Source organism: Neopsephotus bourkii, unplaced genomic scaffold (genome assembly GCF_033783945.1).
Source record: "Neopsephotus bourkii isolate Nb327-2 ecotype Australia unplaced genomic scaffold, CSIRO-AGI_Nbou_v1 NB_414, whole genome shotgun sequence".
NCBI classification, from domain to species: Eukaryota; Metazoa; Chordata; class Aves; order Psittaciformes; family Psittacidae; genus Neopsephotus; species Neopsephotus bourkii.
In genome coordinates this window covers 1760430-1782091 of record NW_026900918.1, presented here as the reverse complement: position 1 = coordinate 1782091, position 21662 = coordinate 1760430, and the positions used below count along the sequence as shown (strand labels likewise).

At 52.5% G+C, this 21662-nt stretch overlaps 1 protein-coding gene across 1 annotated transcript; it reads right to left on the bottom strand.

The window, feature by feature from the left end:
- Positions 1-1601: 1601 nt before the first annotated feature.
- LOC133210266 (potassium voltage-gated channel subfamily A member 3-like) lies at positions 1602-4674 on the bottom strand. The gene has a single exon (XM_061349508.1). It carries the CDS (start codon positions 4367-4369, stop codon positions 2603-2605), a length of 1767 nt encoding a protein of 588 aa, XP_061205492.1. The 5' UTR covers positions 4370-4674; the 3' UTR covers positions 1602-2602.
- Between the last annotated feature and the right edge of the window lie 16988 nt (positions 4675-21662).

Sequence of the window (21662 nt, the reverse complement as noted above, 5' to 3'; positions counted from 1 at the left end):
AGGCAAGGATTTGCCAGGAAAGCAAAGAGCAACCTGCAAGGTTTCCGCTTATTTTAGATGGCAGAGAAACCAAAAACTGCTGTGCCACTTCCCGGAGAATGTGTGGTTTCCTGCCACAGGGAACAGGCAGACACAATCCCAAGTGGGGCTGTTTCCACTGCTTTTAAACTCAAATCCTCCTTTTAGGAGTAGGACTGGGAGAGAGCTCTAACAACAGGACAAAGTGAGAGCTTGGAGGCAGGAATGACATTTCAGCCCACTGGCTATGGGGAAAAGGCACTCTGGGGTGTTCCCAGTTATCCCAGAAGGGATCCCAGGTTTGTTACCTCCTGAAATACTCCAGAGCATCTCTCCCATAAGGACCATTTGTTCATTGAAAACTACAGTAACTCAAATAAAGCTGTCACATTTAGTCAAGAGGCTGCTGTGATGTTTTCCCTGGTTATAAGGGGTTTATTAACTGGGGTTAAGGCAGAGTGCTACAAACTGTCCTGATCCTTTCAGTGTGGATAAATCCCAGCTAAACTATGATTCCAGCATCTCTCAGGACAAATTCCCCTTTCCACAGACATGAGAGAGGTTTGACTCGCACATCTCCCTTTTCATAGAAGGTATTTACCTGCCCTGTGCAGGACACTGCCTTGAGAGAAACTGGTTCTATTCAACCCAAACCCCAGCAGAACAGAGCAGAGCCTAAGCCAAGGTGCTGCTTTCAGCCTGCTTCGATGGCAGGGGTCAGATTGAAGCATTAAATGGCTGCAAAGAACCTTTTAAGCACCAGAACTGAAGAAATCCAGCTGCACAAAAAAGTAAGCAGCAGGGTTTTCCTCCTGTGTGTAGCACTAAAAAAGCCAATATAATCAGAGGAGCTAGGGGATGTTATCCCACTTTAACACAGAAATATCCCAGAGCAGCAGGGGGAGTGGAAAAATAAAGTTAACCACTGGAAAGCATGAGGTTTGTCCCCAAAATCAACATTACTTCATGGTGCTGTTAAACTATCCCGTGCAAAGCTCACCTGATCCCATCAGATGTCCCGTGGCCCCTGGTGCACACGTAAGGATGAAGCCGGTGTGTTTATCCCGGCGGGGGTTTGGTTACTTTTCCATCCTGCTCTTTACACATCTGGTTTCCAAAAGCTGATGGAGTTCCTCAGCCGAGCTTTCCCGACTGCTGCTCGGAGCCATTTCACATGGGATTTAGGGAATACACCGGGGTTCATGGGGTGCAGGGCGATCTCTAGGTTGCTCTTGGTGTTTGCAGGTGAGGCTCTATCTCCAACTCTCAGTGCCAAGGTGTGAGCTCCTCTGCAGGGAGCGGTGGGTCTGGGGTGTGCTTATTGCCTGTGGGAGCTTTATTCAGCAGAGGGAAGCCACACCATGGCCATGGCCTGGGGATGGGGTCACGTAGCGTGGCCGAGCTGCGGTGTCCTGCGGGATGACGGGGCTGGAAGCATCTGGAAAGGCTTTTTTGTGGGAAGAGCGAGGCCCAAGGGGGATGGGAGAAGGGATGCCATGACAACCTTTGGGGGTTTCCCAGGAAACCAGGGTCACCATGGCAACTGCATCGCTCCTGTCCGAATCAGTGACTTCCGCTGGAAGGCGTGTTTGCCACTTTAATCTCCTTGCGATAAGCGGCTGCATCTCTCCCAAACCCAAAACACAAGGAGGAAATATCCCTTTGTCTCCAGCTGGGTTGTTGGAGGCTGCAGAGGAGCCCATCATGGATCCTGCATCCCCTGGTCCACGTTGGCATCGCTCCCTGTGCACCGTCAGCTCCTGTAACCATCCCCTTTCTCCTCCCTCCTCCCCGCACCCAGACCTGCTGCACGGCCACAGATCTGGTGTTGGATGAAATGATGCCAAAGGGTTACAGAGGAAGGGAATTAAGAACAGAAAATGAGGGTTTGGGGGCTGGTTTTCTCTATTTCAATCAGCAATGACTGCCCTCGGTCTCCCATCAGATTAGGATTTCCTGAACGATCTAAAGAAGGAGAAAGGGAATCGGTGATGTGCCTGTAGCAGCACATCACGTTTTGATATGAAGCATCATTTAACAATGTGGTAACAGAGGCTCTGTAAAATTAAATGGTCATTTCCTCCCACCCCCCTTCCAGCATGCTCTGCAACATGTTTTCCTCGTCTCCCCACCCAGTCCGGGGTTGTTAATCCAACAAGTGAGCTTATGTGATGGAAGGGAAATCAGCTACACGCTGCCTTAAGGAAAGAGGGGGAGAAATCCAGGAGCAAAGCGAGACGTCCCCAAAGCCAAGAAAACAAAAGCAGCCCTGCAACACGTTGCAGAACAACCACTTGTTTGGGCAGCGAGTGGGTTTTGTCTTCATCTTCCTCCTCTCTTATCTTTGCGTCGTCCTCCGGAGAATCCGAGATCCTTTATTTGGCTCTTTAGAAAGGAAGGAGCTAAAAAAATAAACGTCTAAACCCGAGGGCACACAGAGACCGACGATGGTGCATGTTCCACACGACACCGAGGACACAGTCACTTTGCATCGTTATTGTTGGTTTGATTTTTTACCTCACCCTCAGATTTTGTTGCTGTTTGGTTGGGTTTGGTTTAGGGAAGGGGGGGGGAGTGCTGATTTTTAAACATCCGTAAAGATCTTTTTGATGTTCACACAGTTGGGATTGTTCGTGGTTGTGCAGTTGCCTGCTTTAAAGGCAGCCTGTTTGAATGCACTGTGGTTGATCCCCCCTTCCTCGATCACCATGTACTCGGACTTGCTGAGGGTGGAATTGCTGCGAGCCTTCCTCATCTCCTCGCTGGAGGAGAGGTGCTGGCAGCTCCCGACGTGCATGTACTGGGCTTGCTCCTCACCTTCTGTCTCCCGGTGGTAGAAGTAGTTGAAATTGGAGACTATGACAGGCACGGGAAGGGCGATGGTCAGTACCCCAGCGATGGCACAGAGAGACCCCACGATCTTGCCCCCAATGGTGATGGGGTGCATGTCCCCGTAGCCCACTGTGGTCATGGTCACCACAGCCCACCAGAAGGCATCAGGGATGCTACTGAAACCTGAACTGGGGTCATCAGCTTCTGCGAAGTAGACGGCGCTGGAGAAGAGGATGACGCCGATGAAGAGGAAGAAGATGAGCAAGCCCAGCTCCCGCATGCTGGCCTTGAGGGTCTGCCCCAGGATCTGCAGCCCCTTGGAGTGCCGGGACAGCTTGAAGATACGGAAGACCCTGACCAGCCGGATGACTCTGAGGATGGCCAAGGACATGGCTTGCTGGCCGTTGCCTTGCCTCTCAGCCAGCTCGGTGCCCAGCGTGATGAAGTAGGGGATGATGGCCACAATGTCAATGATGTTCATGATGTTCTTGGAGAAGGTGGCCTTGCTAGGGCAGGCAAAGAAACGGACCAGCAGCTCAAAGGAGAACCAGATGATGCACAAAGTCTCCACCACAAAGAAAGGGTCGGTGAAGGATGACACCATGGAAGTAGCTGGGGACGAGGAGTTGGTGAAGACATCAGGTTGGAGAGGACCACCACCCATTCCAAATGTCCCCCCAGTTCCCTCATAGTCGTGGTCATCCCTGAACTCTGGCAGGGTCTCCAGACAGAAGATGACAATAGAGATAAGGATGACCAGGACAGAGACAATAGCAATGCCTCGGGCTGGCCCAGAGCTCTCGGGATACTCAAAGAGGAGCCACACTTGGCGCTGAAACTCCTTGTCGGGAAGCGGTCGCTGCTCCTCCCGAATGAACCCCTCATCCTCCCGGAACTTCTCCATGGCCTCCTCCCCCAGCTGGTAGAAGCGGATCTCCTCGGAGAAGATGTCGATGGGGACGTTGACGGGCCTCCGGATGCGCCCACCCGACTGGTAGTAGTAGAGGATGGCGTCGAAACTGGGCCGGTTTCGGTCGAAGAAGTACTCGTTGCGCAGGGGGTCGAAGTAGCGCATCCTCTTCCGAGGGTCCCCCAGCAGTGTATCGGGGAACTGCGCCAGGGTCTTCAGCTGGGTCTCAAACCTCAGCCCCGAGATGTTGATCACCACCCGCTCGCAGCACTCGTGCTCCCCCCCGCCCGCGGGCTGACCCGTGGGGACGGCGGCCGGAGCCTGGGGGTGATCGTAGCGATCCCCCCCCAGCGCAGGGTGAGGATGCTGCTGAGGCTCCTCCAGCAAAGGGTCGCCGCCGCCGCCGCCTCCTCCTCCCACCACGGTCATGCTGCCTTCCTCCCCTTCGTCACCTTCTTCCTCCTCTTGCTCGGGGGCCGGCTGCGGGGCGGCGGGGGGCAGCGGCTCGGTGTAGCCCAGGTTGTGGTGGCTGCTGGTCGAGCCGCCCCGCGGATGGCGGCTGCAGGAGGAGGCAGCCGGAGAGTGGAGCAAGCTCCGGCGCTCGTCCATAAAGGTGTGGGGCGGAAGGGGAAGAGGGGCGCAGGAGCGGAGAGGCGGCAGCGAAGCCTCTTCTTCCTCCTCTTCCTCCTCCTGCGGGCGGAGAGCGAGAAGCCGCCGCTCAAGTGCTCCGGCGGCGGCCGCGGCTCTGAGGAGCGGAGGCTCCGCTCAAATAGTCCGCCCCCAGCGCTGGCGCCGCCCCGATCAGTCACCGCTACAGAGACACCCACAGCACCCCGACCTGCCCCACGGCACCCAGCGCTGCCCCACAGCACCCCGACCTGCCCCACAGCACCCAGCGCTGCCCCACAGCACCCTTCCCAGTGCCAAGCTCCCGGAGCATCCTTTGGTGCTCAGCGCGTTGCGGACAGGCAGAGGTTTCATTCCTGGCAGAACCACTGCCTGGGAAGAGGGCTCCTGCCCTTCCCATGGGAAGGGGAAATGTGATTTTTCCTTCTTAATTTCGCTGTCTGCTGTTGGTTTCCACTTGCTGTTTCCAGCCGTGGTGGGGCTGTGGGTGAGGGAAAGCAGCAGCAACAGCCACAGCCATCAACAGTTGCTCTGAATCACTGTTTTGACTGGTGCTGGGGTATTTGTTTGCTGTACAGAAGACAGAGCGTGTGCGTGTGTCTGCATGCACGTGTGTGTGTAAACATGCGTGTGCATGTGTGTGTTTGCACACGCATGTGTGTGTGCATCCCCCCGGGAAAAGAGAAGTGAAGCTGAGCCAGCCTGAGCGAGGCAGCTTCAGTTTGATCCCAAACCTGCATTTCAGATTTCCTGCAAGGAAAAAAGGCTCTGAGTTTTGCTGCTTTCCCCCTTCAGCTGATCTGATGGAAATAGTTCAGTTCTGGTCAAAAGGGTTGGGGTTTTTTGGCTCTGTAGGAGCCAGTGCTGGAAAATGCTGCATCCCCTGGAGATGTGCTCCAGGGAAAACTTCTGATCCCTTCACCCCCAATGGTTCCCTGTTTTCCCACACCCCAACAGCAGAAGCGCTTTAATGCCCATCCACAGGCCAAGTGGGATTTGGGCAGGTCAGGGAGCTCCTGGCTTTGGGAAAGACCTTGACCATGAGAGTTAGAAAGAGGCCGTGCTGCCATTCCTATTTGATAGGAAGGCTCTGCAGAAGAATCTGTGCAGGCTGGATCTATGGGCTGTGGCCAATGGGATGAGGTTCAAGGCAAAGGGCTCGGTCCTGCACCTGGGCCACAACAAATCCCTGCAACGCCCCAGGCTTGGGAAGAGCGGCTGGAAACTGCTCAGGGAAAGGAACTGGGGGTGCTGAGTGATGGAGCTGAACAGGAGCAGCTTGTGCCCAGGCAGCCAAGCAGCCCCCAGCAACCTGCCCTGTACCAGCACCAGTGCGGCAGCAGGGCCAGGGCAGGGATTGAGCCCCCGCACTGGGCACTGGTGAGGCCGCACCTCGAATCCTGTGTTCAGCTCTGGGCCCCTCACTACAGGAGAGACCTTGAGGGGCTGGAGCGGGGCCAGAGAAGGGCAGCGGAGCTGGGGCAGGGCCTGGAGCACAAGTGTGATGGGGAAGGGCTGAGGGACCTGGGGGGTTCAGTGTGGAGAAGAGAAGGCTCAGGGGGGACGTTTAAGTTTTCAGACATAAAAGGGGAGACTGAGCTGAGCTCTTAGGCAGAAGCTCTTCCCTGTGAGGGTGCTGAGGCGCTGGCACAGGGTGCCCAGAGAAGCTGTGGCTGCCCATCCCTGGCAGTGCTCAAGGCCAGGTTGGACACAGGGGCTTGGAGCAAGCTGCGCCAGTGGAAGGGGTCCCTGCCTGTGGCAGGGGTTGGAGCTGGAGGAGCTTTGAGGTCCTTTTCAACACAAACCAGTCTGGGATTCTATGATTAACCCTTGAGCTGCTCCTGATGCTCGCAGGTTGAGAAAAATGCCTGGAAACAACAGTTCACATCCAAGTGTGAGGCCCTATCTGCCGCAGGTTTCATAACCGTGAAATAGCCATCATCTCACTACATCCACGTGTGTAGCAGTTGAAGACTTGTCTGGCTCATCTCTTTGCCAGGTTTCCTGTCAATAAATCATTGTCATCTGGTCTATGGCAAACAAACACGGCTGCTTTCAACTATGAACATTTAGTGATGACAAAAGGCTGGAGACAACTTCCATAAGGGCAACAGTTTGGATCTCAGCAGGGGCAAAATCATCAGAAACAGAGATCCATAAACCTCTGTCATGCTGCTAGGAAAAGCCCTCCCCTTAAAACCAGGAGGAGGATTAAGCCCTTAGCCCCTTCAGCTGCAGCACAGCACAATAACCAGCGAGCTCTGGGCAGCTTTGGTTTGGCATCTCAGTGCCTCAAAGGATTTCTCCAGGGGCTACAGCCCATTGGCCCCAGGCACTGGCCCTGTTTGCTCCTCTGCTGCTTCCCATGATCCCGTCAAAAGCAGTGAATCTGCTGCAGGTCAGCAGCATCACCTCCTCCTTGGTGGTCCCCTCAGCTGCTTCCTTCTCGTGAGGTCCTGTCACGAACCAAGGTTTGGTTCAGTATCGGGGGTACAGCAACAGCATCACCTCCTGCATGGCATCAGCCACCATCAGCTGAACTGTTGTGTCTAATGCAACAGGTCCCAGTCCTCCCACTGCCTGGTTCCCTTTGCTTTTCCATCAAGGTTTCCTGCTGCATCTGGTCTCAACAAATGTGATTTCATTCTAACAGCCATTTAAGAAACCCCCTTGTGCAATGCTCTAGGCGATGACCTGTAACATCAGATGCAGTTTGTACAAAGCAGCAGAACAAACATCACTCTCTTCCCTCTTTAATGGCCTTTTCAGGGTGGATTTCCAAGTAGAAGGGACACACAGCTTCCCTCTTCCCACAGCCAGACCTGGACTATGAGGGATCCCCCCCAGCATCCCTCCCGAGGGGGACAGGGCAGCACAAAACATAGAATCATAGTCATGGAATGATTTGTGTTGGAAGGGACCTTAAAGCTCCTCCAGCCCCAACCCCTGCCACAGGGAGGGACCCCTTCCACTGGAGCAGCTTGCTCCAAGCCCCTGTGTCCAACCTGGCCTTGAGCACTGCCAGGGATGGGGCAGCCACAGCTTCTCTGGGCACCCTGTGCCAGCGCCTCAGCACCCTCACAGGGAAGAGCTCCTGCCTTAAATCCAACCTAAATCTCCCCTGTTTAAGTGTGAAAGCACAAACAGCTCAGGACCTTCAACCCAACCCCCAGCTATTCCCTGGCACGGGGCTGCTTTAGCACCCTGCTTCCTCCTTGACATCTCGCCTCCTTCCTGCTGAACCCCATTGCTTCTCAAGCATTCTTTTGGGGTTGTCCATCTCCCACCAAACCTCTCCTCATCCCCCATTAGCAGCTGAGCAGAAGGGTTCAGCACCTGATGCTGCAGCAGCAGCATCTGCCCTGCACTTCCCTCCTTCTGCTGGAATGGGAACCTGCCTCCATTGAGAAATCTGGGACAAATCTGTTCCTCCTCATTTCGGAGGATCAGAAACCTCTCAGCTCAGAGGTTGTGACAGTAATACCTTAATGCACTCTAAATGCAGTGTCTCTCCTCCCATGGCAGGGAGCACACAAAGCTCCAACTGCTCCAGAGAGGCAGCACAGCATTAACCCACTGACAGGGTTTCTCATGGCATGAGAAACATGACCTCTACCTCTGCTGCTCATAACACAGACAAACGTTACAGATCCAGGCTCCAGGTTGTCACTCGGGTCACTGATCACTGCCCAGAGCCTTTGCAGACAGAAATGTTGGTGTCAGAGAGTTCAGCACCAACCCATCTTTGCAAGATTAACTTGGAGCCTGTACAGCTAAAATGTACATTAGACAACTAAAACACATGGATGGATGCTCTAACCCTGCTCTGTTTTGGTTGGTTCAGCCACCTTCAGCCCTCCCTGAGCCTTCAACGGGTTCTTCCCCAGCAGATTATCCCTGATTTAATGAGGACTATTTGCTTAGCAACTGGGGAATAAGTCAAACAACACAACTTCAGGCTCAGCCTGGGCAGTCCTGCCATCCTCACCTTCTCCTTCATGGAGACAGGAGATGGGAGCATCCCACAGTCCCTGAGGCTCACATCCTTCCAGGAGAGCTGTGATGTTATCCCAGTGTACACTGGGATGGGGTCACTGACCCCATTCCCAGAAATCTGGCATTCCATCTCCTCTACAAGCCACAAAAGCTCTGGGATAACAGCTGGGATAAGACAAATTCTCCACCGGTGCCACCCATGGAGGCAGAAAGAGGGATGGGACCTGCATCTTCATTGCTCAGCATGAGTTTAGTGCTCCAGCTCTAGAGCACACAGCATTCCTGTGCCTGTGTTAGTCAGACTCCATGTGTATCTCAGTCGTGGAGTGAAACCTTCAATCTCTCCGTGCCTCAGTTTCTCTCTACATTAAGGGAATATTTCTCGCCTCCCACCTCGAGTCTATTTAAATCCTGCACCAGAAGCCTTGCGCTGTGCTCACGGCTGCAGAAAATGAGAAAAACAGTGAAATTTGGAAGAGGGAGGAAAATTGAACATTGTTAAACACTGCAGCTTGCTCAGCCCTCAGCACAGGTACAGAGCATCAATGAGAGCTCCGTAGGGATAACTGATGCTCTCTTTACAGGGTATTCAGCACCAAGCACAACAGGAACCCAAACACCCTGGGATCCTCTCTGCCTGCGGCAGTCTGGTTCCTAAAGGCAGCATGTCTTCCAAGAACAGCCATTGTGGTTAATAGATGGAGAAGTGAGAATTGAACTGCTCACCCAAAATAACAGGAGCTATTTCTCATGTCTCTTGCTGTGGATTTAGCAACGTCCCTGCTTGGCCACTAAGGAACAAGGTTTGGTGGCTGAAAAAGATCAGCCAAGTTACTGTGTATTGCTGTTGTTTCACCCAGTGACTGTTGGCTTTAACAGAGCTAAACCCATGCAACCCTTTGGGGATGGAGGAGTTACAACTCAGGCTATAGTGAGACCTATTTTAATATCCTAAAACTGTGATTAACTGGGTGGGATTATGGTGGCCAAACAATGTTAATGCAGATGCCAGTGGAACGGGGATCACGTTCCAATGGCTTCACAATGCCAGTGAAATGATACCCAGCGAGTCCTTCCGCAGCTCCTGTTGCACGACATTAGTTGGTCATTAAGTGATAAGGTTACATTGACAAAGCAATTTAACCACAAATCCAGGGAGGCAACAGGGCAATGTTACTGTGTTTCCATTAGGAAGGTGAAAGTGTCCACAGGAGCGGAAGATGTCCTGCATTGCAGTGATGGGGAGGAGGAAAGCAGGGGAGTGTTTGGGTGCTGACTCATAAGGACACAAACCCCCACTTTCTACAAGTAAAATGCATTGTGCAGGTGAGAGGTGACTGCTCCCTGCCCCCAAATAACTTATTCCATGGATGTCACTTCTCATTGGGGTTGGTGACAGTCAGCCAGGAGAATGGGCACAGCCTTCCCAGCCTCCTGGAGCCGAGTGAGTGGTAATGCCACCCCATGGCAGTGAGAACTCTGGATATCAGCCCCTACAACCAAACCCATCAAGCTCTTGCTGTGTAAATCAATGCAGCCAGAGCGCTTTGTCCTAAAATACATGATCAGTCCCTTCCCAACTGCTAAATTTTCAGAGGATGCTCAAGATATCCAGGGTCAATTGGTGCCGAATTCCCTTCAGCAGCACAAACAACCCTGACTTTGCTTTGCATATAACACTAGGGGATCTCTAAGTCACCCTGTGCCACAAAGCACCCCTTGTGCAGGCTCAAAGGTTGATTTTAAAACACGCACATTCCGCCTTTAGCCGCTTGTATTCCAAAAGCAAAACTGCATCCCAGAAATGAAGGGATTTTCCTGTGCTGGGATGGAGCCGGTTTCAACCCTCCCCTGCCCTGGCACAAGGCACCAGCAATGAGATCAGTGGGAGCTGGGCAAGGAGGAGGTTTATGGAGGGCACGGAGCTGTCTCATGGGAGCACGTCTCCCCGTGCAGTGCTGTGCTGCTGGGAAGGCTAACAGGGACTTTCAAACTGTGCTCTGTCTCTTGCATTTCTCCGCCTTTCCCCAATCCTCCCAGTTTTGCCATGACTTTTCCTGTGCTAGTTCAGTGAACATCATGTTAGAGAGCACAGAGATGAAATCTAAGCTTGCAGGAGTTGAAGCCCGGGAGCAAATAGCAAGGGATGAGGCATTGCCATCATGTATTCAAGTGGGACATGACTTCCATCAACACACGGCTTTGGGATCGTTGGCAAGAGCCAACATTTAGCAAGCTTGGTGTCAAAAAAGGAGCTTGCAAGAGGAAAGCAGCTTAATGCAAACACACATTCGCCTTGGGGACAAGCCAGCTCATGGAGAGCCACACTTGTCGCCCAGAGCATCTCTGTCTGCTAAGGGATAGCAGGACTGGGGAAGTCCAATGCAGCTTGGAACACCCACAGCCCCTAGAATAGAAACTGAGGAAGATCTCTGGGTTCCACCAAAATCACACGATCTGTTTTGCCTGGTATGAAACTGCTGGTGGGTAAAATGGGGAGCACGCAGGGTGGGGGAGGGCTGAGAAAGAACAGGAACCCCCTTTTGTAGCTCTTCATGGAAAGACACAAGGTGACTCCTGCCTGGCTGCATGTTACAAGGATGCTCCAGGGGGTTGGATCCCCCAGGGACAGGGTCCTCAGGCTTTCCGTCTCAAAGGGAATGGCTAACTAAGGAATTAAACTTGCATAAATCACCAGGCAAAACACATCACTGCAGCTCTGATTTCCTGGTCTGAGTTAATACAGTGCTTTGGAACAAAAACCCCAGTGCCCCGTCCCTGGCAGTGCTCAAGGCCAGGTTGGACACAGAGGCTTGGAGCAAGCTGCTCCAGTGGAAGGGGTCCCTGCTCGTGGCAGGGGTTGAAGCTGGAGGAGCTTTAAGGTCCCTTCCAACCCAAACCATTCCCTGATTCTATGATTCTACGTGCTAATATTGTCATAATTCACTTTCTCGCTGGCAATCCAGGGGAAATTCTCTCCTGCTTGAAGCCCTTTCTGTGTGTCCTCAGTGAGTGCAACCCTCGATCACCAGTGCTGGGAACTGGTTTGTTCTAACCAGCCTCTCCTCTGCTGTAACGTTGCTTTTGGGGGTCATTTCCCGCAGAGGAGATGCATTTGCACAGAGCTTGCAGTTTTTAAGCACAGGCAGTGCGTTCGGGTTTAGCTGGAACATCTGGATGTGGTGGATCTGCATTTAGCTGGAACATCTGGATGTGGTGGATCTGCAGAGCCTGCAGGTAAAGAGTGAGGAAAAGGCTTCCTTTCCAGCTGGGAAAACCTAAACCAGTAAATATTTGGAGCAAAGGGATGAGTGCAGCATCATGGGGGGTGTGCAGGGGAGTTCAGAGCCCCCAGCTCTGCGGCTCAACCCTGTGACTGGCTTTTAAGCAGGTTTCCTCCTTTTTAGCTGCAGAGCTTCCCCTCTGGGATCCCCCTTCTTGCACAGCACGTTCCTCAGAAACCCTGCTCGGAAATTGCCTCATATTATGGGATGTTTGGAAGGAAGAATGCACCAAAAACAGGGTGAGAGGGAGCAGATGAGTCACTTCTCTGTCTTCTTAAGCCCTCTCCTCAGGACCAGGGGTGTGGTGGTGGGTGCTGGTGAAGCAGTGCTGCCAGGAGAACACCCATGGGTGCCACGGGGACCTGCTTCATTCTGCTGACCAACCTCCTTTTTGGCAAGAACTGGCAATAATGAAAGAGATCTGCTAAGAGCTAACCCAGGATGCTCTCAAATGACTTGCCTTATGCAACCTGCAAAGCAGAAGTAAAAGCCACCACGTTCCTCTTTGTTTCCCCAAGCCCCAAATGACCAATATAACCCATTTGGGGGGGATTTCTTTGCAGGGTGGAGAGGATTCCTAGAGCCTGGCTTTATTGTTTCCTTTGATGTAACAGGGAAAGCAGGTCCTGGCTCAGCGTGGGGACACCAGGAAGGCTGATGTGCTCTGTCACCTGTGACAGTAACCCCAGCAACAGCTCTGCTACCAGCAGAGATGATGCTGACTCACTGCCTGCTTCGCTTTTGCAGTTCACCCTTCACAAAGAGCAGTGCTGGAGGAGTCCTGCTATTCCCTGCCTCTAACCTTCCCCTTTCAAATAACCATGAAGAATCCTCAGTTAAACTGAGCACATGAAAGGAAATCCCAGTGAATATCGAGGCAAAGTCTAATTCCTTCCCGTTCCAAAGGCAGAGCCCAACATGAATTCACCGAAGTCATTACAAAGAGAAACGACTCCTGAGAAGGGTTTGCTGCAAATATAAATCACTGAATTATGAACAGAGATGGCAAGAAAGGGGAGGAAGCTTGAGAAGACCCTCTTGGAAGAAGAATTCTGTCCAAAATGACAAAGCTTCTTCTTTCCTTTGACTTTAGTTCTTTGCCTGCTGCTTGCTTTCTTTTTTAATGCAAATCTTGTGCTTTCTCTGCTGTTTTGTTCCCCTTCTTCTCTTGGGGAAGCACAAAATGAGATCCAGATCAGCCAGAGAGGAAATCAGTTGCCTTTGCCTTTTTCTCACAGCTTTTGCTTCTGATAAGGTCGTTTCAGCTGGAGAGTGGTGGGAACAGCACAGGCAGAGCATGGAGGTGCTGGTGGGAGCAGGACCCAAGGGTCCTCCCAGCATTCCAGGGGGAAGGATCAGGGAAGGAGCTGAGATGTCACAGGGGTCCCCACCAGGACACACTTCTGCAGCTGGGAACAAAGCTACGTGACACCCTCATATTAACAGTGAATTTAGGGATGCTTTTCAACTGCCAGGATTTATTCCTGCTTTTGGTCCATCACAAGGAGTGTGGTGAGGTACCCCCAGTACCTAAATGGTCTTGCCAGACATGGTCAAGTCCAGGCTGGGTTCCCCCTCCTCCTGACCCCCCCAGTGATGGAAGAACATCACCTTTCACTCAGAGGATGAGTTTCCAGCCCTTCTGCAGAGCAGAGCCAGCAAAATCCCTGCACGAGACACTATTACTGTTATTATCTTCCTCATGAGGTGCCTGATGGCTTCAGAGAGGGGGAAGAGCTGAGATGTGAGTCACAGCTGGGAAATGCACGAGGGTGGCAGAGCCTGGTGGAGAAAATCAGCCCCAAAGATCCCTCCTTGCTCAACACTTATCCTAAGCCAGAATCCAACAGGGAAATCCTGCGAAATCCTCCACTTTCTGTAACAAACACAACCGTGTTCAGCCCAGCAGGAATCCAACCATGTCAGAGCCCAGGGCGTGTGGATAATGTGGGTCTGGGGATACAGTGGGATAGTGAAGAAGCTCTGCTGGTCATATAGATCCTACTCATACCCAGCACACACCTTTCTCCCCAAATCACCCACTTCCAGGTGACGTCCATCACCTACAGATAAGCCTCCCTAGGGGTCTCTGTGCCGTAAGGCCCGGTCCCTCCAGCCCCAGCATGCCATGGAGATGCTGGGGCAGACCCAACCTGCACCTCCTGATCCCAGCATAGGATATGAGTGAGAAAATGTGTATCTTACCCCATGGCCTCTACAACAGGGTTTTGGGCTGGACCCACATTGGCTGCACCCCCAGAGCATGAGCACAGGGCAGGGAGGGGATCCTGCCCCTCTGCTGTGCTCTGGGGAGACCCCCCCCCTGCAGCCCTGATCCAGCTCTGGGGCAGCAGCACAAGAGGGACCTGGAGCTGTTGGAGCGAGGCCAGAGGAGGCCATGGAGATGCTGCGAGGGCTGGAGCAGCTCTGCTCTGGAGCCAGGCTGAGAGAGCTGGGCTGGGGCAGCCTGGAGAAGAGAAGGCTCCTGAAGGGGAGACCTTAGAGCAGCTCCAGTGCCTAAAGGGGCTGCAGGAAACCTGGAGAGGGGCTTGGGACAAGGGATGTAGGGACAGGCCAAGGGGAATGGCTTGAACCTGCCCGAGGGGAGACTGAGCTGAGCTCTTAGGCAGAAGCTCTTCCCTGTGAGGGTGCTGAGGCGCTGGCACAGGGTGCCCAGAGAAGCTGTGGCTGCCCCATCCCTGGCAGTGCCCAAGGCCAGGTTGGACACAGGGGCTTGGAGCAAGCTGCTCCAGTGGAAGGGGTCCCTGCCCATGGCAGGGGTTGGAGCTGGAGGAGCTTTAATAGCTCTGTTATGGCAGCAAAGGCTGTGAGAGGCGTCTCTGCAGAGCTGAACTGGAAATGCTGTTTAAGGAGGATGATTCACAGTGGCTCCCAGCCCCAGTGCCAGCCGTGGCTCTGCAGACAGGGCACTGCCCTGCACGGACATTTCATCATGAGGGAGCTCACAGCAACCAGCATCACCCAGCTCACTGCAGTGTGCGGGAGAGACTGGGGTTTGGAGCCGAGGCCAACCTCTGCTCATCTGAATCCTCAACACAAAGAGGTAAAAGGGGGTTTTGAGCACCAAAGTTTGTGCTCAACCCACATCTGGCTTAGCCCATCCTTCATTAGTCCATAAAAGACTTTGGGACTATTTCCCAAGGTGACACAAAATGGGTGGGGGAAGGACTAAACCCCACATCCCCTCATCCCCATCACTGGGGTTATGTGATGCCCCTGGGGAATGGTGCCTCAGTCTCCCCATCTGTACAATGGGTTGCAGGTATCACCTTCTGTCATGAAATGCGCTAAAATCTGGGGAAGATGTGATTATTTACACCACCCTAATGGCATTTTAGAGCCCATGGGGACTGTGGCTGGATTTCTAGCATTTGTTAGAAAGAGCTAAAAGCTTTTTTCACTGGTTGCTTGAAGACTTTCCAGCTCTCTTCGCTGCGCTGTGGCTTTAGAGCCCCTTCATGTGATTCACTTTCATTTCTGCTGCCGGTCTTTAAGAGCTGCCACACAGACTTTGTGAATGGATTGGAGGAGATGGAGCAGTGCTTCCCCCCCTGAAAGCTGCTCCAAGTCTCATTAATCCAAATCCCTGCGGGGAGAAGTCTCAGCCTCACACTTGTGAGTGAAGGAGCTGAAAATAGAACTTTATAATAATAATAATAATAAATAACAGGGTGGATGCTCGAAACCATGAAGTGCCTCTGATGAGTTTCGTGTGTGTGTGTGTGTGAGGGAAGGTCCCAAAACACAAGTGACAGCAATAACTGAGGCTTTTATCAGAGCGTGAGTGTGAGGAATAATTCAGTCACTGCCATGTTATATACAGCCCGATTTAGCCCCTCATTATGCATTTGGCAAGTGCCTGGCATAACAAATCCTTTTAAAACAGCACAGGAGACTCGAGTAATTCATAATGAAACTCCAAATCAGGATTGCAAGGCAAGGCTAAGCCTCTCATGCTCAAATGAAGGGGATGGAGAGGGAGCCTGTGATGAAGATGAGCTGAGGGTGGGCATCACTCAAAGAAGCTGTGGCTGCCCCATCCCTGGCAGTGCTCAAGGCCAGGTTGGACACAGGGGCTTGGAGCAAGCTGCTCCAGTGGAAGGGGTCCCTGCCTGTGGCAGGGATTGGAGCTGGAGGAGCTTTAAGGTCCCTTTCAACCCAAACCAGGCTGGGGTTCTCTGAATAGGCTGGAGAGAGCCTTGAAGCCTCTGCCATTGCCTTCCATGTGGCCTTGGATCAGGGATTTGAGTCTCTGGGGCTCTGGACTCATATCAAAATGGCATGTGTGGTGTTTGTGTTTCACAAGTGAGAGAGACAAGGTCTGGTCTGGGATTGCTGTTGGGTGTCCCTGACTGTATCGTCTCTTTGTCTCTCTTCCTGCTAAAGCAACAGCACCACATAGAATCATAGCATCATGGAATGGTTTTGTCTGGAAAGGACCTTAAGATCATCCAGTTCCAACCCCCTGTCATGGGCAGGGATGTCTCACACTAGACCATGCTGCCCAAGGCTCTAGTTTCTTCTAAACTTACCCCTGTAAAAGCCCCTTTGCCACTATGGCATATGAGCCACTGCAGCAGCGTCATCCCTCTCTGCTGAGACACAATACTTCCCTGTCCCCAAACCTCACACAGTTTAACAGGCTTAAAGCAGTGAGATGGGGGAAGAGGCATCAGATGAGTCACATTAGTGAGATGGGCTGCCCATAGCAGGATTGGGGTGAAAGGGAAGCACGTAAATCCCAAAAGGCTTCACAGAAATCCCTACACATGCCATGAATCCAGCTCACAATGGCACAACTTAGCAGAAAGGACCCGGCTGCTGTCCAAGAGCATGGAGCAAGGCAGAGCATGGCACAGGCTGCACTTAACTCAGGCTTTATGCACCCAAAGGAGCAGAGGAAGGTAAGAGCAGGTTCTCAAGCAGCTGTCTGCTACTTCGTGCACGTTAGGAATTATCCAGCTGGGATTAGCAGTGCCTCCCACCCCTTCACATTTAAATACAGGGTTTCAGGCTAACAAAGCATAAAGCAAGGCAGAGACAAGGCTTTGCTCAACTAGAGCTGGGTAATTAGGGATGACTAAGAGGGTGTCCTGTGGGAAAGTGCGGGGAGACTCTTGCAAACCCTGGCTGAAAGAGCCACCGCAGCCATGGGATGGGCCATGTGGGGCTTCTGGCATCCTGCTGCTCCAAGTCACAGTCTCTCTTAATTCCAAGTCTCCAAACACCCATCTTTTCCCAAACATCTGGATTAAAAGAGGAGTTTATAGGGAGTGTGCTGGGCTGAGAGCACCCGTTTCCTCCTGCTCCTTTGAAGAGGTCCCAGATGCACACTGGAGCCAAGTGGGTGCCCCGTGGGATACAGGCACAGCTGGGAGGGCTGGGAAGTCCAACTTGGCTGGAGCACTCCAGGCAAACCAAGCTGGAGAGGGGCTTGGGACAAGGGCCTGTAGGGACAGGCCAAGGGGAATGGCTTGAACCTGCCCGAGGGGAGACTGAGCTGAGCTCTTAGGCAGAAGCTCTTCCCTGTGAGGGTGCTGAGGCGCTGGCACAGGGTGCCCAGAGAAGCTGTGGCTGCCCCATCCCTGGCAGTGCTCAAGGCCAGGTTGGACACAGGGGCTTGGAGCAAGCTGCTCCAGTGGAAGGTGCCCCTTCAGCCTGGCCTAAGGGATGTGCACCTCCCGTATGGAGCCAGGCTGAGAACACTGGGGCTGTTCAGCCTGGAGAAGAGAAGCTGAGTGGAGACCTCAGAGCAGCTTCCAGTGTGTGAAGGGGGCTGCAAGGATGCTGGAGAGGGACTCTTCATCAGGGACTGCAGTGATGGGACAAGGGGTGATGGGTTCAGACTGAAACAGGGCAAGTTTAGATTGGATCTAAGGCAGAAGCTCTTCTTGGGAATGGGTTGCCCAGGGAGGTTGTGAATGCTCCATCCCTGGCGGTGCTCAAGACCAGGTTGGACAGAGCCTTGGGTGCCATGGTTTAGTGTGAGGTGTCCCTGCCCATGGCAGGGGGGTTGGAACTGGATGATCTTAAGGTCCTTTCCAACCCTAACTGTTCTGTGATTCTGTGATTCTATGTTCTGCAAGCAGAGTTTTCATCTTCAGTGAAAACAGAGGAGTGAGAGCTCCTCAAGTGAGGTCAGGGTTTGGAAGGAAGATGCTGCTCTTGGTGAGCTGAGCCAGCAAGGGAGCGTGTGTGCCCGCACACGCGTGCCATGGGGAGAACTGGGACACAGGGAAGTGGGGATCGTGCATCTTGTTAGAAATTCATGTGCTCCAGTGACAGCTCTTCATTAATATTTTGCAAGCTGCAGGCAGGGGGGACCCGAGGAGCTGCTCCATGGACGCGCTGAGCCCATTTCAGGGTCACGATGCTGACACTGGTTGAAAACCAAACCCATACAGTGCCAGATCGATGCATCTCCAGTGGCTCCAGAGTGTCCCCCCGTGTGACCCGGAATGGGAGCAGGTTTACGGGTTGTCACGTAACCTCCTCCTGCCGTTCTGTGGCTATGTAGGACACGGAGCCTCCAGGGAGGCTCCACCACTGACACACTGTTCTTCATTTACTGAGGGTTGTGCTGCAGCGTGTTCATCAGCAGATGGATTATCTGGGCCAAATCCTGCACTCGGGGATACCCAACACATCTCCTGATGGCTTCATTAAGCCTCTTGATCGTGCTGAGCCACAGAGGCAGCGTGACCCTGGGATCTGTGTGGAGGCTCTGAACAGCTTCCCGTTGTCCCATGTGTCCCATGTGTCCCATGTGTCCCATGTATCCCATGTGTCCCATGTGTCCCATGTATCTCATGTGTCCCATGTATCCCATGTGTCCCATGTATCTCATGTGTCCCATGCATCCCATGTGTCCCATGCATCCGATGTACCTCATGTGTCCCATGTGTCCCATATGTCCCATGTATCCCATGTGTCCCATGTATCCCATGTGTCCCATGTATCCCATGTGTCCCATGTGTCCCATGTGTCCCATGTGTCCCCAGCAAGCTGTCCAGCACAAAGCCACAGTGCACTGCACAGGAATGGTGGGACAGGACAGGGGACACAGCCACCCACAGTGGGGACACCCTCTTGGTACGGTGTCCACCCCAGGCACTAGGAAAGGCAGAAGGAAAAGGATGGGTGGTGGGAATGTTCCATCACCTTCCCAGCATGTGAGTTTGGGGTTGTTTTAACCTAAAGCATGGGGTGCTCAAGGCAGATTTCAGCCCCTGCTTGTCATTTACCCTGAATCCTCCCCAAATCATAGCTCTTGAGAGAAGCCAGGTCCCAGCTGCATGTGTTCAGCTCTAAGTGAAAATGATTATAAACCCTTTTCTGAGGAGACCCAACCCTTCCATACTCCCCTACCAACACAAACCAATGTCCTCTTCCTTGCTGGGAAGGAGTTGAATTTATTCCCAGCTATCCCTCTTCCAGAGCTATTAAAGCACCCAAAAAGAGCTTCCTGCTGCTAAAAACTCCTGCCCCTGGTAAAAGGCTGAAACAGGAAGAGCTCAGGCTCAGCCACCTCTTGGGAAATGGCCCCAGACTGCATCCCCAAGCACAGGCTAAACCCTTTCTGCTTTGACAAAGAGTTTAAGCAAATGATCCGGGCTTCCTCACATCTGGTTTGATGTTAGCACTAACCCGGATTGAAAGGCCAGCAGGAAGGTTTTCCACTGGATTGGACATAAAACTACTTCTTGCCCTGTAATTCCCACATCAAGCCTGGTTTGCAGCAGAGCTGGGGGAGATCTTTAACGTTGTACCTCATCTCAGGGCAGAATTGCCACTACTCTTTCCTTTCCCTCTTTATTCCATGGCTGAGTTTATTGAGCTACATCCTACAGACACTCCCATGAAGAGCTCCTCAACTGCTGCAGGGGTCTCTGAACTGCAAATTTTAGGGCTCCAGCTCAAAACCATAATGGAAATGGAGGCATCATTTAAAAGGAGAGAGGAGGAGGAGCAGCTCCCTGTCATTTAGCACTTGAGCCTACCACATACAGACCCATGACTTTGCATTAACTCTTTTTGAGATGCAGAGTTTGAATGATAGCATAATTCTTCTTAGGAAGAAACCTTTATCTCCATGACTCAGTCAAGGGAGACTGAGTAACCTTATCTAGGTGTTCCTGCTCCAGCAGGGGGATTGGACTAGATGATCTTTTGAGGTCCCTTCCAATCTCTATCATACTGTGATACTGTGAGACACTGCACCAGAGTCCTCAGCACCATCCTGGAGCAAACACTGCAGTCGATCTCGGCCATCTGAGGTCAAGGAGTTGGTTTCTTATCCTATTTTAACACTAGATGGGACCAGGTGGCAGAGAGAGAGAAGAAATGCAGTTAGCCAAAGCTGTTGATTCAATTTCTATTTGCCTGCTTCCATTCTGTTTGATGCTGAAGCTGTTGCTTTTGGTACATCCCACAAAGATGCTGCACTGCTCTTCTGTGCATTAGCCAAGCAGAGTAAGCTCAGCAGTGACCAAATGCTGTCTGGTTCTTGCTCTAATCCCCACTCTCTCCGTTTTACCTAATAATCTCTGTGTTGCTCTATTTATACTGCTCTGCTGACCTCGTGCCTCTCCTGCACTCCCTGTCTAGGAAAACCAGGGATTAGGCTTGTGCTTTATGCAGGCATATACCCAGGTGATGTGTTAAAATCCTGGCTTCAGACTCACAATCTCACCCAGTCCTTTAGGTTTTCCTTGGGTTTGGAGGCTGAAACTTGTGTGAGGTGTGGGGTTTGAAGGACAAAGCCCCCACAGCAGCTCCCAGCCCCATCTGCAAAGGTAGGCACCCACAGGTGATGATGGGGATGAAGAGCTGAGGATCCTCTGGGTGTCATTTACACTCCTCATTGCAAATGGACCCGACCATAAACATAAGCAGAAAAGAGGAAAACAGACAAACTTTAGCCATCGCTGGGTGGATGGGAAGGTTCAGTTCTGAGGCTTAAAGACCGACCTTTGTGGGTCCAGGGGTGGAGCTCAGCCCAGAGTAATGACCTCATCCAGGAATCCTGCTGCCCTTGGCTATTAGCTCTGCTTTAACACGGATGCTACAGGACACGGCTCTCCATCACTAGCAGCGGTCTGTCCTTGGGGAGGCTGTGAGGACACACGGACACCAGCCTGGTCCCTTCGCCTGCACATTCAGCTGCCTCCCAACACCGCAGTTATCCCCACATCCTTCTCTGGGGTAGCACACAGAGCCCCAGCGGCTCTCGTGTGTGTGATAAACATGGGGATGTTTTCCAGAGAGCAGGAAACCTCACAGATGTCCCTGAGTCTTCCCCCAGACGCCTTCAGCTCCCGACCAGACTCTTACAGAGCCACATGCATTCAAATCAGATGCAAATCTCTCCACTGCAGGAACAGTGATAGGAGCCTTTGTGCCTTCCCAGGCGTAATTGCAGTCTGAGAACTGCTCTCCTCTAAGAGAAATGTCTGTTTAACCCCTGCGCTATCTAGAGCTGGTTAAACTCCGTATGTCCATCTGCAGCAGCTGATAGGGAAGCACTGAAGGAAGCTGATAGCATCTTTCATTTCTCATGGGTAACCCCACGGCTGCTCTGCTGCCAACCACCTCATTTCCCATTGTACAAGGCACCAGCTGCATCCTCCCAGGTCCTAACAGCCCAGTTTCTATCTATTCAAAGCCTGTCATTTCTACCAGCATCATTAGCAACAAGATTTGGGACAAAATGTTTTGCACCTTGGGATTTTTGTTCATTGTATAGTCACAGCTGGGAGAAGGAGGTTTGTTTTTGGCTTTGCAAAGGAAGCTGCTAGGAGAATGTCAGTCTTTGTTCTTCCTAGGGTGCTGGGAGAATTAGCACTTCCACAATTCAAGTCCTCGGGAGACCATTCAGCCCCAAAGCTGTGAAGAAAATTGATTATAAGTTCCATTAAGCAAGTAGAGACGAGCAGGAGCTGGCACCACCGATCACAGCCCTGCTCACCCCCAAG

What these genes read in the sequence shown, in the direction of transcription:
- LOC133210266 (XM_061349508.1), bottom strand. Translation starts at nt 4,369, where the DNA reads ATGGACGAGCGCCGGAGCTTGCTCCACTCTCCGGCTGCCTCCTCCTGC.